Below are 15,407 nucleotides of genomic sequence, written 5' to 3'. Positions count from 1 at the left end.
AATGATTTTTGAAGTTAAATATATTTAATACAATTAAGTAGTCCATATTTAAGTGTAGAATACATTAGCCTAGTAATATAAAAAATATAATGGAGTAATTTTGATCATTCAGATTTACTTTAATCAATCAATACATTTATGTAGTTAAATTTTGATGTATTGAATTCTTGTAACAAAATTCCAAACATATGATGAACAGTGAGTTGCTTATTGATCCAATTGGTTTATAGCAGCCTTGAGAAGAAATGCTTTCCACTGTGTCTGTCTTTGTGTGTATGTGCTTCAAGATCAAGCTGGAAGTGATTGACTTCTAAACTGCCTTCAGAAATTGCCTAAGTATTCTGTTCAAGGGCAATAAATACCATCCTTGCTTGCAATGCTGACATCATTGATTGAATTAAAAATAATGCAGATATAATAACTTATTAAATATTGTGGTCATCCCTTCTGGATGCTGCAGTAAAGAAATTAGACATGTTGATGGACCCAAACATGGTAGTTTACCAGTTGCTCAAATAAGAAGAATCCACGCATTCTTTAGATAGTTGAAATGTAAACATGAACTCTGAGGAAGTTCATCTCCTTCCCCGAAGTGTGAAAAGTTGACCAAACAGTGTTGAATCACATTCCTTTATCACTTAGCTGATCCCTCTGTTTCAGACCTCTCCATATTCTTATGCTAAAACCTTTAGCTCTAACTGTAGAATAACCGTTCTAATATTAGTGATTTGCACATTATAGGCTGCATCACATATTAATGTAGGGAGATTGTGAAACTTGCCTCGTGCATTTCTACAACTTAATATATTTCTCAATATTGTAGACTTCAAAGTGCAACTGATTAACTTTGAGAATTTAACTACAAACGTTGTAATTGCAGTTAATCAGCATAGTGAAACTGGCAAAGGCTCAGATTTACTCATTCCTTGAATGTAGGTATTTGTATTGCACTTGAATCATGACTTATCACCAATATTATTGTAGCACTTTGTAATACAAGTATGCCTTGTAAGGTCATTAGATAACATAAAAGTTACAAATTTATATCCTTTGTGACTTAAAACAGATTTATTTTAAGTAGAAATATGTAAAAGCTAACAGTACTTTTATCCTTTTTCTCATAGCGGGCCAAATCGTGGACATTATATCACCATTGTAAAGAGCCATGGGTTTTGGTTGCTCTTTGATGATGATATTGTGGAGGTAATTTCTTCTAATTATGAACTTTAGCTCTGTGTTAAATTACTTTTTAATAATTTATAAGAAACTATCTCATTGAAACCTACCAGATACTGAATGTCCTGAATAGAGTGGATGTAGAGAGGATGCTTAATTAAGTAGTCTAGGATCTGAGGACACAGCCTCAGAAAAAGTGACATTGTTTTAAAACTAAGATGAAGAATGTTTTTCAGAATTCTTTTGAATTCGTTACCACAGAAGACTGTGGAGGACATGTCATTGGCTATATTTAAGACAAAGCTTGACAGGTTCTTGATTGGTAAGTTAGTTAACGGTTAAGTGGAGAAGGTAGGATAATGAGAATGGAAAAAAAATCATCCATGATTGAATAGTGTAACGTTCTCCTTCGCGTGTCACGAACGCCGAATTTAACGTCGAGATAAACCAGTTAATAAGAACCAGATCGCAGTAAGATTAACCATTTACTGTTCACTCTTCACATTAACATATGGTGAAAACTGTTGATAAAACAATACAAGATTGATACAGTATTTGTTCCTTCCTTAATATCACATTTCAAGTGTAAATACTTGCAAAGGTGACTATAACTACATTACACTAAGGTGCAGTATACAGGGAGAGTTTACCTGCTCCATTGACTACTTTAAATACACTTCCATGCAAACTATCCGCGACTCTTTAACTAACGAAAGCATAAACATTATCTACCGTCGTTACTTCTAACAGGATCGGCATTAACATCTTAGTTCAATATATCGATTATCTATTAACTCTGGCTTGGCCAGCTCTCACTGTGATTTCTCATGCCTGCAAAACAACTTCTGCTCAGGTGAGCCTCGTGGTAAGCCCCCACCCTCGCGCTAATTTCAAACCGGTATTTTCCCACAAGACGCGGCGAAACCGGATGTGACGTCATCGCATGCCGATATATTTTACATGCAATGAATATACTTTAAACACTTCTAATTCTAACTAGAAAATACTATTGAATGAATTACTAAGCGAAAATATTATAAACTAAATAACTGTCGTAAAGACAGCACAGATAGTGAAGCAGAGTCAATTACCATCATCCTCTACAGAGGGAAAGCATGTAGCTGCCTACTTAGCAATAGTTAGCAGAGTCAATGGGTTAAATGGCCTAATTTTGCTTCTATATCATATAGACCTGATGTAATTTATTTTCTTCTTGGAACATTGTATGGAAAACTCTCAAGATAGTGAAGGAATGGTGAATGATCCACAGATGCAAAAGGTATCCAGTTGTAAAATAGTTGCTACCAGTTTTATGGTTTTAAAAATGGTCCCAATTGCACTTGAAAGGAAATAAGTACAAGCCATTACCATCATCCTCTACAGAGGGAAAGCATGTAGCTGCCTACTTAGCAATAGTTAGGTAAATATTTTCAGAAGTTAATTACAGGTCGAGTACCAATTACACTAAATGCTTTTTAGAAGTGTTGTGGATTTCGGATTTTTTTGAATTTTGGAATATATAATGAGATAGCTTGGGATCACTATAATTTCTAACTCTGAATTTATGTGCAACTGGTAAATGGTCTTTGTCTTTAACTTGTTTATCACACATATGTACTTAACAGTAAAAATTATTACATAGCATTAATACAGTGAAAATGTGTGTGCAGGGTAACAAAAGCAGCACTGGAGCATCGGGAGTATATATGTATCAAGCAACAGCAGGCTCCCTGTCTCCACCTATGATGTCATGTTTTGATTACAAAGTTACAGTACACTGTATTTGTATTCTACTCTTTTTTAGGCTTTATGCAATATATTTAAAAAATCAGCATTCTAAACTTGTTCTGTTGTTCAGTAACAATATTCGAATACTCATCAATGAATTTCTCTGTTGCTACATGATATGCTGCTTCAAAAATTTCAAACAAAGGAAAATCTGCAGATGCTGGAAATCCAAGCAAGACCCACAAAATGCTAGAGGAACTCAGCAGGCCAGGAAAAGAGTACAGTTGATTTTTCGGGCCAATACCTTTTGTCACTGGAGAAAAAGAGATGAGTAAGAAGGAGGGGAGAAGGGAGGAAGAAGCACAAAGTGATGGATGAAACTGGGAGGGGGTGGGGTGAAGTAAAGAGCTGGGGAGTCAACTGGTGAAAGAGATACAGGGCTGGAGAAGGGGGAGTCTGATAGGAGAGGACAGAAGGCCATGGAAGAAAGTAAAGAGGGAGGGAGGTAATGGACAGGTAAGGAGATAAGATGAGAGAGGGAATGATGGGGGGGGGGGGTGCATACTGGATATTCAAGAAATCGATGTTCATGCCATCAGGTTGGAGGCTACCCAGGTAGAATAAGGAGTTGGCTCTTCTAACTTTGAGTGTGACCTCATTGTGACAGTACAGGAGGCCAAGGACTGACCTGTCGGAAGTTCTGTGAGATTCTTGGGCCGTCTTGCATACACTGCTGTTTTGAGGTCTAGCCGCAGATTTTTGATTATGTTTAGGTCGGGGGACTGTGAGGGCCATGGCAAAACCTTCAGCTTGCACCTCTTGAGGTAGTCCATTGTGGATTTTGAGTTGTGTTTAGGATCATGATCCTGTTGTAGAAGCCATCTTTTCATCTTCAGCTTTTTTACAGACGGTGTGATGTTTTCTTCCAGAATTTGCTGGTATTTAATTGAATTCATTCTTCCCTCTACCAGTGAAATGTTCCCCGTGCCACTGGCTGCAACACAAGCCCAAAGCATGATCAATCCACCCCTGTGCTTAACAGTTGGAGAGGTATTCTTTTCATGAAATTCTGCACCTTTTTTTTTCTCCAAACATACCTTTGCTTATTGTGGCCAAAAAGTTCTATTTTAACTTCATCTGTCCACAGGACTTGTTTCCCAAATGCATCAGGCTTGTTTAGATGTTCCTTTGCAAACTTCTGAATTTTGGGGTGAGGACGCAGAAAAGGTTTTCTCCTGATGACTCTTCCATGAAGGTCATATTTGTGCAGGTGTTGCTGCACAGTAGAACAGTGCATCACCACTCCAGAGTCTGCTAAATCTTCCTGAAGATCTTTTGCAGTCAAGCAGGGCTTTTGATTTGTCTTTCTAGCAATCCTACGAGTGGAAAGTTTTCTTTGTCTTCTAGACCTCAACTTGACCTGCACTGTTCCTGTTAACTGCCATTTCTTAATTACATTACAAACTGAGGAAACGGCTACCTGAAAACACTTTGCTATCTTCTTATAGCCTTCTCCTGCTTTGTGGGCATCATTTATTTTAATTTTCAGAGTGCTAGGCAGCTGCTTAGAGGAGCCCATGGCTGCTGATTGTTGGGACAAGATCTGAGCAGTCAGGGTATTTATAAAGCTTTGGAATTTGCATCATCTGGCCTTTACTAATGATGACTATGAACAAACCATAGCCCTAACAAGCTAATTAAGGTCTGAGACCTTGGTAAAAGTTATCTGAAAGCTCAAATCTCTTGGGGTGCCCAAACTTTTGCATGGTGCTCCTTTCCTTTTTTTTACTCTAAAATTGTGCAAAACAAAAATAATACACATCTTGCTTAAAATGTTGAAAAGAATGTTTCATCTTTAACTTTATGACTTTTGGAGATCAGTTCATCTTCTACTCACTTAACTATTCACAATAACAGAAATTTTGACCGGGGTGCCCATACTTTTGCATGCCACTGTATCTTCACTCTGCTGTTGAATCCACTCTTTCAATACACGATCAAAATCTCATTTTTCACTTTATGCGGTGTTTTTCTATTTTTCACTAACTTCTGTCTAACTAAATTCAATATTCACTAACTAAATTCAAAATTTCCCTAACTAAATTCAGTAGTTCAATGTAAATTCATTGTCACCGTACACCTACATGTGAAGTCGCTTCTCAGACTGTCTGGTGCACAGAGACCCACTGTCTGGTGCATTACTGGGAACTTTTGCAGTTCTTTGTGGAATTTTCCATTTGTGACGTCATGTCAGCGCTCAAAAAATTTCAGATTTTGGAGGTTTCTGGATTTTGGATTTTCAGATGACGGTACTCAACCTGCAGTCTAAGTATTAGCGCCAGGATATTTCCTTTACAGAGAAAGACTGGAAAATTTAGGATTACTTTCTTCAGGTAAGAGGTTATGAAGGTGATAAGAAACTTCAATAGAAAAAATACATTCTGACTTAAAGTACTCAAATTTTATTCTTATAAGTAATTTTAAAAGAGAATTGACTGGAACATTATAATGCATGATGCAAAGGATATAATTCAAAAGCAGCACAGATATAATCTGGTAAGTGGTACAGAGCTGTAAATTTATGATTCCATAAAAAAATCCCCATCAATCATATCTGATTTTTGACTAAATAAAATTTTTTGGGCATATAAAAGTCACACGACTACTAGTGCCAAGAGTACCAAAAAGTGTGTATTTTATGTCATTACTGAAATTAATTTTAATACACTTCAATTCATAAAAACAGTGCTACTTACCAACTCTACTTTATCAGTATTTATTATTGACATCCAACGCAGAGTATACTCTCCAGTCCTTCGAGCCACGCCATCCAGTAATCCCTCAATTTAACCCCAGCCTAATCACAGGACAGTTTGCAATGGCCAATTAACCTACCAACTGGTACGTCTTTGGACTGTGGGAGGAAACCGGAGCACCTGGAGAAAACCCACGTGGTCATGGGGAAAATGTACAAGCTCCTTACAGGCAGTGGGAGGGATTTAACAGTGGAGTATTCAACACTCCAGTTCTAAGGCTGAACTTCTGTGTGTTAACATTCCCAGAAACCAAAATGTGATGCAAGAGAAAACTGAAAATATATAGGCTTACTACTGATTTTCTGTGATATTTTATTAACTCATTATGTTTTGATAGTCATTTAGAAAAAGAAATGACACTTAAATCAAATTTTATAGTAAATCTAATTTGTACAACAGCAACCTGAAGACGGGCGGAAAATTTTGCTGATTATCAGTTTCTCTATGTAACATCTTCTTTTTCTCCACTTGTAGTATTGGATATATGAAGGAGCTGTGCACTTCCAGTATTTAATGTTTTTATTTAAGATTTTCAATGTATGGAATCCCCCATTTCAGTGGGTTTTTAAAAGAAGTATTTTTAAGCTAATATTAATAATGTGTAATTTTTATTTAATGCATTAAACTAGCTAATCTGTGGGAGATCCAGAATTGTAGTTATTTAGTTTTAAGAATGCATTGAATGACATAAACTATAAATCATATCAATTATGAAATGTAAACTTATTTATTAAAGTCCTGTTTTAAATCATTTTTATCAAGTCATTTGGAAAAGCTATTAGTACTAAAAATAATATTTGTTTCTATTAACTTTTTGCTTCTTCGTGAAATATTTTAATGGCTAAACAATAAAGTAATAGTGAAACAAACAAGAACATTGTAGTGAAATACTCAACATTAAACCTGAATGTTCTTTTCAAATTGCAGAAAATAGATGCTCAAGCAATTGAAGAGTTCTATGGGTTAACATCAGACATCTCCAAAAACTCAGAATCAGGTTATATTCTTTTCTACCAATCAAGGGACTAAGGAATTTCAAGTGCAAATTACTCGTCATCCTGAAGGAAGCTAGTTCTCAACAGGATTCTCTCCTAATGTGGTGGGACTGGAACCAGCTAAAGAGAATAATGAATAGCAAGGATATTTTGGTATGCAGGCTGAGAGTATGAATGTATGCTGACAGCATGATGGCACAAGACATTTGTGTTCCTTACCACTCTCTTCCTGTTGCTATGTATCATCTTCCAAAATCATTGTACACAATTTAGGTGTAAAAAAAAAACAAGTTGGTCCAACTGCTTTTTTCAATAACTTTTTTTAAACTAGTTTTCAATAATATAATTTGACTTTTTTAAGCATATTTGACACTACTGTAAATTATTTAGTTACTAATGTATTAAGTCAATTGATTTCAGCATTGAAAACATTCTGAAATGGCAAAACATTGATTATATTTTTAAAAACTCTAATTCTGAAAGTTTTCTTTAAGATTTAATTTTTTAAATGGAATGCATTCTATTATTTCTACCCCCAAATTATGGGGGTTCAGTTATCACTATTGAATTTCTATGCTTATGAAGCACTGAGGCGTATTGGCTTGCAGTAGAACTAGGGTGATGATGAGGGCTATATTTGACACCAGGTGCTGCTGAGTCTTTGATTCTTGCAACAAAGTAGACAAGATTATGCATATAAAGTTGTGAGAAGTGAATGAAATTTGATACCTATAAAAGTTTGAAAATAATATGGAAATGCCTTGATCAGTTTTTATTTTACTCCACCTCAGTTCCAACCAGCTTAAATTCTCCCCATCCTCTTCCCTACCCTCTTTCCCCACAAACTGGTAAATGAACACTCCCTTGTGACCAGTGGGCCAAGTACAGTGTTAATAATGACACTGTGAACACGAACGTCAGCTACTGTAATGGAAAGTTATTCAGGTCATTAGAGACATGTATTTTGTATATTGGGTTCAACATTTTTACAAACAAAACATAAGTGATTTGAAAACCTGCAGGATACACTATTGTGCAAGATGTATTATAGATTGAAAACCTGTTACAAAGTGCACTTTTGATACAGATTTATAAATATCTAAACAGGCATAACTTATGAGGTGTGTTTTGACACAGTCTTGTATTCCAAGGACGCTGCCTGTGTTGAATAAAGGTAACACATGGTCCAAAAGAAATTCGAAAGTGATTCTGTGCAGTATTTATAAAGTGGCCAATTAAGGCTCTGGTGTAATGAATGGACTTCAATTAGCAGTTGCTTCTTGTACCTTCCTGTTTCTGTTCCTTCCTTTTTAGTCTCTCAGTGCCTTGCACCATGCCCATTAACAGAAACAACTGACTCAAGTCCATACTGGAAGGGTGTGAGCTTCCCATGCCACTATGTGATGCAAACCTGTGAAGCTTCAGCACGTTCTACTGCTTCAAATTATTATTAGCTGTCAAGTGTACTGTATGTTGAGTTACAGTGAGAGTTGTTTCTCTTAACATGCCTTACTCTGTGATAACAGTGAAGATCCTAACAAAGGAAAAGAGAGATTAATATAGATTCTTCAGTGGCTAATATTACTTCTCATTGTACCCAGCTATAATAAAATACACTGTTTTTAGCTTACTTGCATCATGCACTTGGAAAAACCATTGCAGGACTAGTTACAGTAGGTTTATTAGAACTTGCTGTTATATTTTTCAGCATATACAATTACCTGGTGATATTGTTTTTGGATAATCATTGGAGGTGGGATATTTTTCCTGAATTGTTTGAATAGAATCAGAAAAAAAGTTTTCATGGAAATAACAGCCACATCCACACAATATTAAAAAGCTATGGGGTAAATGAAGTGATTTTAAGTTGTCCCATAGCTTTATAATAGTGTAACTTAATAGCACCTAATTTACCATAATCTTTCCAGAGGAAAATAGTTTACATTATTTTTATGCTCACATGAACAAATATAAACAAGCAATGGATAGTGGATATTATGCAAGGTCTATAATAACTTCAGTCATCACAATTTTAATTTTAGCAATATTCTTAAGTGACATCCTCTCATCAGATCCTGGTTCTGCTTAGAAAACGGGTGCACTCAGAATCCTCATTTGCAGTTGTGCAAAACTTTGTTATCGTGTTGTTCTTTTTGTATAATATGTGAGTACATTCTTCTGAGTTGACATTTTATTTATTTTTCAGTTAACACATCTTCAATGACCTTGCAATTAGCATGGCAATGCAAAGGGATCAGTGTAGATCACAACATTTTCAGATGACTGCATCTTCATGACTACCTTAACTGCTTTTGACACCTCGTGAAGAGAAATTTTAGGGTCAGTTTTGTTGGCTCGTGATTGAGTTTCTGGGAAGGCTGCTGTATTTCTTAATAAATTTGTCAAATCGCCATTTAATTTTGTTGATGAAGATTGTTGATAGGTGGAGATAGTGTCAGGAGAAAACAGATGTGCCAGGGCAAAGATCAAAGGGTACTAAATTTGGGTGTAGCATGGTAAGGGCTATTTAAACATTTTAAGTTGGGGGGGGGGTTGAAGTGCATGTGTAATTGGAATATGTTAAAGCAAAAAGCTTCTTAGTGTAATAGTTTATTTTTAAAATATCTACCCGAAACACCAATTGACCATCATCTGTTGACAGATGCTTCCTGACCTAAATGCATCAAATCTATTTCCATGACTCCATGTTCCTTGTTTTTAGCAATTTGTTATAAGGAAAATAAACATCTTAGGTTGAAATAAACTGTCAGGTCTCTTGAACAATGTTTGCTTTATAGCAGTGACAACATTGGCAAATTATCCACATGGTAATCTTTGTAGAAAGTAAAGGAAAATCCAAAATTTAAAATTTAGTTTTGTTTATTTCTCATATCAGCCACTGTGTTTTCTTTTGAGTTGGTCTATCAGTTAATGCTTAATTCTGGGCAGCTTTGTTTTTGAGCAGTGATCTAAGTTTGGTTTTGCTTATTTAAATCAAACACAATGGACTATCATTTCAACACATTGATCTGTATTTTAAGTGGTTCCCAGTGGCACAAGGCCAAAAATGAACCAACAATCCTTAATTATTTCTCTTTATCCTTCTCAAAATAGCTTTAATGCTATTAAGTTTTTACTTTGGAGGGAAATGAAGCAGTCATAGCCACTCTTAAAAATTCCACAAGGGAGTATTGCATTTCCAATTCTTTCCCATGAACTTACTTCTAAAGAGAGACTTTTACATAATCTGACTTTCTGTGGATATACACTAGGCATTTTGCAATATTATGACAGCTTAAGTGAATATTAGTACTGATCCATGATACTTGATTCGTTTTCTCTCATCTGTCTTCGGTGGAAGGTTTTTTTTTACTCTTCAATGTTCCCACATTATATGTTGTGTATATATAACTCTTTCTATTCCAAATTCTTGGATTCCATTCAGAGGTCATATCAATAAACTGAGTCTATTTTTCCACATACAAGTGCTATAATTCTTTAAATGGTTTCCTGTTTATTTATGAGGCAACACAAAACTTAAAGAGAGTGTTTTGTTTACCTATTTTTCATCATTCTCCTTCCAAGGCTAAACATCAGTAATGTGCCTGAAATACTTTATTACTGTGAAAAGCTGTTAATCAGGGTAGCTATTTTCTTTACTTGATACACTTTTAAAATGTCATTTGACTTGGTTTTCAGTTGTTCACAAACCAGATGCATTTTTGTATACATCTCTTTGAATCTGGTTGACCTATGTGTTTGTATCACATTATGATGAGATAAATAAATGCCCACATTTGCAACTGCAATAAATTGCTCAGTCTTGACTACTGAAGTTTTAGAAATCCCTGTACTATACAAATTCATGTAGTCTGATGTTAAACTATTGTCAATTTCCTAATTGGTACTAAAGTAGGAGCATGTGAATATTCGCACAATACATTCCAGCACCAATTGCTTTAGTCTCTATTGCCTTTTATTTTTAGTTAGATATTGGCTAAATGTCAGGCATTGTTTATAGTTCAAGGTTATGAAAGATGATAATACAAAGCCCACAAAGAAATTTAGAATAAATTAATTCTTTAAATGGCATATTGAATGTTGAAATTTTCAGTCAAAATTTTAGAATAAAGTTTTATGATTTTTGTTTACTATTTTGAGTATTCACACTCTCAAGCCCTTGACATCACTAAGGAGCAGTACAGTTTTGTTCCATGGAAGTATGTTGTCTTTCCACTTGATGTCTGAAAATGTCTCCCTAGATTTTTAATATTGTTGATTAACTTTGTCTTTTAATGTACAACTTAAAACAGGCCCTAACAGCAAATAGGATCGAAATAAAAATGTAGGAAAAAAATTCTTGAAATTGAACTTAAAGGTCTGGCTGGGACATTAGTGGATTATGTTTCTTTCCTTCTGGTGGGGCTTTGTATGATTTTCTTTCTTCTTGACGCTACTTAAAGAGCACCACCTATCGCTGATGATTGATTGCTTTATCATGGTGTTGCATGAAATAGGTGATATTGGCAACAAGTTAATAGAACGGAAGACGAGTTCAATGTCACTTGTAAGACTTACAGTATACCCATAAGCACTTACAGATACGGGCTTAACCATGGTTCCTCTTATGACTGCAAAAGAAAAATTGTAGTATGTACTTAGCACGGGGTCTTAAGTAAGTCTGTGCTACTGCTGTTTGCAAATTTACCACTAATGTGCAGTTCAGTTAGCTGGGTGCCACTTTTAACTCAAAAATCGAAATAAAATTGCAGATGCTGGAATTCTGAAATAAAGGCAAAAGATCTAAGCAAGCCATGTACCATCTGTGCAAAAAGGAAATGCATGCAGGTACAGCAGGCAGTGAAGAAAGCTAATGGCATGCTGGCTTTTATAACAAGAGGAATTGAGTATAGGAGTAAAGAGGTCCTTCTGCAGCTGTACAGGGCCCTGGTGAGACCACACCTGGAGTATTGTGTTCAGTTTTGGTCTCCAAATTTGAGGAAGGACATTCTTGCTATTGAGGGAGTGTAGCGTAAATTCACGAGGTTGATTCCCGGGATGGTGGAACTGTCATATGTTGAAAGATTGGAGCGACTGGGTTTGTATACACTGGAATTTAGAAGGATGAGAGGGGATCTGATTGAAACATATAAGATTATTAAGGGATTGGACAAGCTAGAGGCAGGAAACATGTTCCCGATGTTGGGGGAGTCCAGAACCAGAGGCCACACAGTTTAAGAAATAAGGGCTAGGCCATTTAGAACAGAGTTGAGGAAAAACTTTTTCACCCAGAGAGTTGTGGAGAGTTGAGAGTTGTGAATGCTCTGCCTCAGAAGGCAGTGGAGGCCAATTCTCTGGATGCTTTCAAGAAAGAGTTAGAGCTCTTAAAGATAGCAGAGTCAAGGGATATGGGGAGAAGGCAGGAACGGGGTATTGATTGTGGATGATCAGCCATGATCACATTGAATGATGGTGCTGGCTTGAAGGGCTGAATGGCCTACTCCTGCACCTATTGTCTATTGTCAATTAGCATTCAGTCCAAAGACCTGTGAGAATGAGGAAGGAGGGAAATCAGTTTAGTTTCAAGTTGCAAAAAAGGGTGGTGGAGTTATGGATAGGGCAAAGAGTCTAAAACTAGTAATGTGATGTTAGGATTTATGTCTTGATAACAATATCTGGGAAGTTAGAGAAAAAATGGTCTAAAATTCATTATTCTAAAAATCATCATTGTGCATGTCTGATCAGCAGCTACAGGAAACGCTTGTGGAGGCTATTGCTGTTAAAGGAGGTCTACCAGTTATTAAACACAAGGCTTTACATACTTTTTCCAGCTTGGACTGTAAATGATCTAACAATGTATTCAATAGAGACACAAAAAGTACAATTGTTTGTGTGTTGCTAATTTGGACAGATTGTGTTTGTCTATTGTGACGAAGATGAAGATCAGATCACATTTTATGAATAATTAATGCAGAAAACCAGGTATTTGCAGAAGGTTCACAGACATTTTCTTGCAACTGTAGCTATGGGAGACGGTCAGCTTGGTAATAGAAATTTGTTTCTCTTCTCTGAAAAAGATCAGAGTGATCCAGGAAAGGAAGAGTCAGAGGTGGTGCACATAAAGATCAAAACATCTTGGAAGCTACTAGACAAAATAACTTTCAAAGTTTGTTTATGGGCTAATGCACTCAGGAATGTTTTACCTGACTTAACAATCACCTTCAGGCAGCTTTCATAATTGGTCTTATGATGTTGTTGCCACATTCTTTGCTACATCTGCAGGAGAAGCAAAGATACATTCCATCTATGAACTAAAAGTATTTTCTGTCTTCTAGTTGCAGTCGCTAAATACTTGATATACTATCATAGGAGACGTCCTCTTTCAGGAAAATCTGGTGCAACCTGCCTGCTAGGCTGTGACACAGTTAACATTGTGCCGCAGACGATCTCCGTTCCATTTTTCCCCAGATGTTTCTCACTATCGGTCAAGAAATGTAAGAAGAATGTACTTAGGCTGCTGTAGTTGAGAGCCCAAGTCAATTGCAATCCCTGAGATCCAGGATTGGTTGCTATCCATACAAGCATTCTCCCCATTGAAAAGGGTACTGAGTATAATGCTATTTGAAAGTTCTGATGGATATAGTGCTGAGGGCAATTATCTTTGGTGGCATGATTTTGGTTTTGAATGTTTTGCAATAAAATCAGCATATTAATACAGTTACAAAGAAGTCATGAAAGTAGCTATATTTAATTAGGAGTACCAAGACCTTAACAATTTTCTACAGATGTACAGTGGAGAGCATTCTAACTGGCTGCCTCACTGGTATGGAGGGTCCCCTGCACAGGATTGTAAAAAGCTGAATAAAGTTGTAAAATTAGCCAGCTCCATCTTGGGCACTAGTCTCCCCAGAATCGAGGACATCTTCAAAAAGTGGCATCCATCATTAAAGATCCTCAGTCTCCTTGAGTGTGCCCTCGTCTCATTGCTACCATAAAAGAGGAAGTTTCAGAGCCTAAAGACACATACTCAAGAGTTTTAGGGACATCATCCCCTCCACTATCAGATTTCTGAACAGACAATGAACCCTGAACAGACAATGGCAATGCACACTACCTCACTTTTTTTTACACTACATATTTATAATATAGAGTATATATTATTCTAATTAGTTTTTAATTACTTATTTCACTGTACTACTGCTGCAAAGCAACAAATTTCATGACATTGCAGTGTTACTAAACCTCATTCTGATTCTAATCCACAGTGAAAAATCTGAACACTGATTATTTTGTTTGTAACTAATGTATATTCTATGAACAATTTAGCTGAAACAATATTCAACTCATTTTCACCTTAAGGAAGGCAAATATAAATTGAATATCAAACCCCTTTAATATTGCCTTTGCACAATGTAGCTGTGAAGAATGTAGTAAAGGTCTTGCTGCTATTAGAGTTGAATAATATCTTCACTGAATTTCTGGTGATTGTATATCACACATAAGGCAACTAGTCAAGCAATATAAAAGCAAAAATCAATGTGTTTTTAAAATGACAATATACATCTTTTTGGAGGCATGAGATGCTGAATTCTGGAACAACAAAAAACGATTTGCTAACGGAAATAAAGGGGTCAAGCAGCATCCATAGAGGTAAATGAACAGCTGATGATTTGTTGAGACCTTTCATCTTAAAGTTCATTCATTTTCTTGGGGGTATACTCAATAAATCCATAATAGAATAATAATATCACTGAAAGGCCACATCACAAAAAAAGCAAATAATAGTGAGTAATAAAACATTGAGGCCATGAGTTGCAGAGTCCTTGAAAGTAATTCCTTCGTTTATGGAATAAGTCCAGTGTTGAGGTGAATGAAGTTTTCCACATTGATGGTTGAAGGGTAATAACTTCCTGAACCTGTTGATATAGAACCTAATGCTCTTGTACCTCCTTCCTGATGGCAGTAGCAAGAAGAGAGCATGGCAAGGATGATGGGGGTCTTTGATGATGGATACTGCTTTCTTGATGGATGTGCTCAATGGTGAAGAGGTCTTTTCCTGTGTTTGATTTGTCTATATCCATTACTTTTTGCAGGGTTTTTTCATACCGGGCTGTGATGCAAATGTTAGGACATATTCTGGAGTTATGGTATACAGGAAACAATTATTTTAATCATAGCCGGTCTTCAAACCTGAGCATGGATTGTAGTTTGAATTTAAAACACAGCTCTGAACAATGGTCTTCCACTTGACCACAGAAGCCTGCATGTGCAGGAATGCGATCCAGAGTCGGTAGGAATTAACATACATTCTGGGTGTCTGGAGTGTGGGTACGAAGAGGGAGGTGTTTGAAAACTATATGTAATTCTAAGTAAGCATTGTAGATACATTGTAGCTGTAGAATTACCTTTGATCTTTCACATATAAAAATTTCATATAATACTTGGGTCAGGCAGGCCTCTTCTTCAAAGAGTGTCTCAATATGATGCCCGTTGCTTGTTTTTGCTGAATAAAACTCTTCTATATCCACTAACTCCATTATCTCTCCAGTGACCTTGTTCACATAACGCAACCAGTCAGGATACTCTCCACTGTGCATCTGTAGAAGTTTGTGAGTGATTTAGATGACATGCTGAACCCGCACAGACTTCTAATGTGCAGATCCTCAAACAAATACAAATAAATTTAAAGATA

The 15,407-nt window shown here is 36.2% G+C and overlaps 1 protein-coding gene across 3 annotated transcripts in view; it reads left to right on the top strand.

The window, feature by feature from the left end:
* The window catches only part of LOC132398021 (ubiquitin carboxyl-terminal hydrolase 12), a 46,385-nt gene extending 35,777 nt beyond the window's left edge, over positions 1 to 10,608 (top strand). For 2 of the 3 annotated variants that reach the window (XM_059976924.1, XM_059976925.1), the window contains 2 exons: positions 1,125 to 1,203; positions 6,648 to 10,607. In XM_059976924.1, coding sequence (XP_059832907.1) covers positions 1,125 to 1,203; positions 6,648 to 6,749 — 181 coding nt within the window. In that variant the 3' untranslated portion in view covers positions 6,750 to 10,607. Of the gene's footprint in view, positions 1 to 1,124; positions 1,204 to 6,647 lie in introns of all 3 variants that reach the window. The other variant, XM_059976923.1, reaches the window with a different exon arrangement.
* Positions 10,609 to 15,407: the final 4,799 nt, after the last annotated feature.

This window comes from Hypanus sabinus, chromosome 8 (assembly GCF_030144855.1).
Source record: "Hypanus sabinus isolate sHypSab1 chromosome 8, sHypSab1.hap1, whole genome shotgun sequence".
Classification (NCBI taxonomy): Eukaryota; Metazoa; Chordata; class Chondrichthyes; order Myliobatiformes; family Dasyatidae; genus Hypanus; species Hypanus sabinus.
This window is presented reverse-complemented; position numbering and strand designations above follow the sequence as displayed.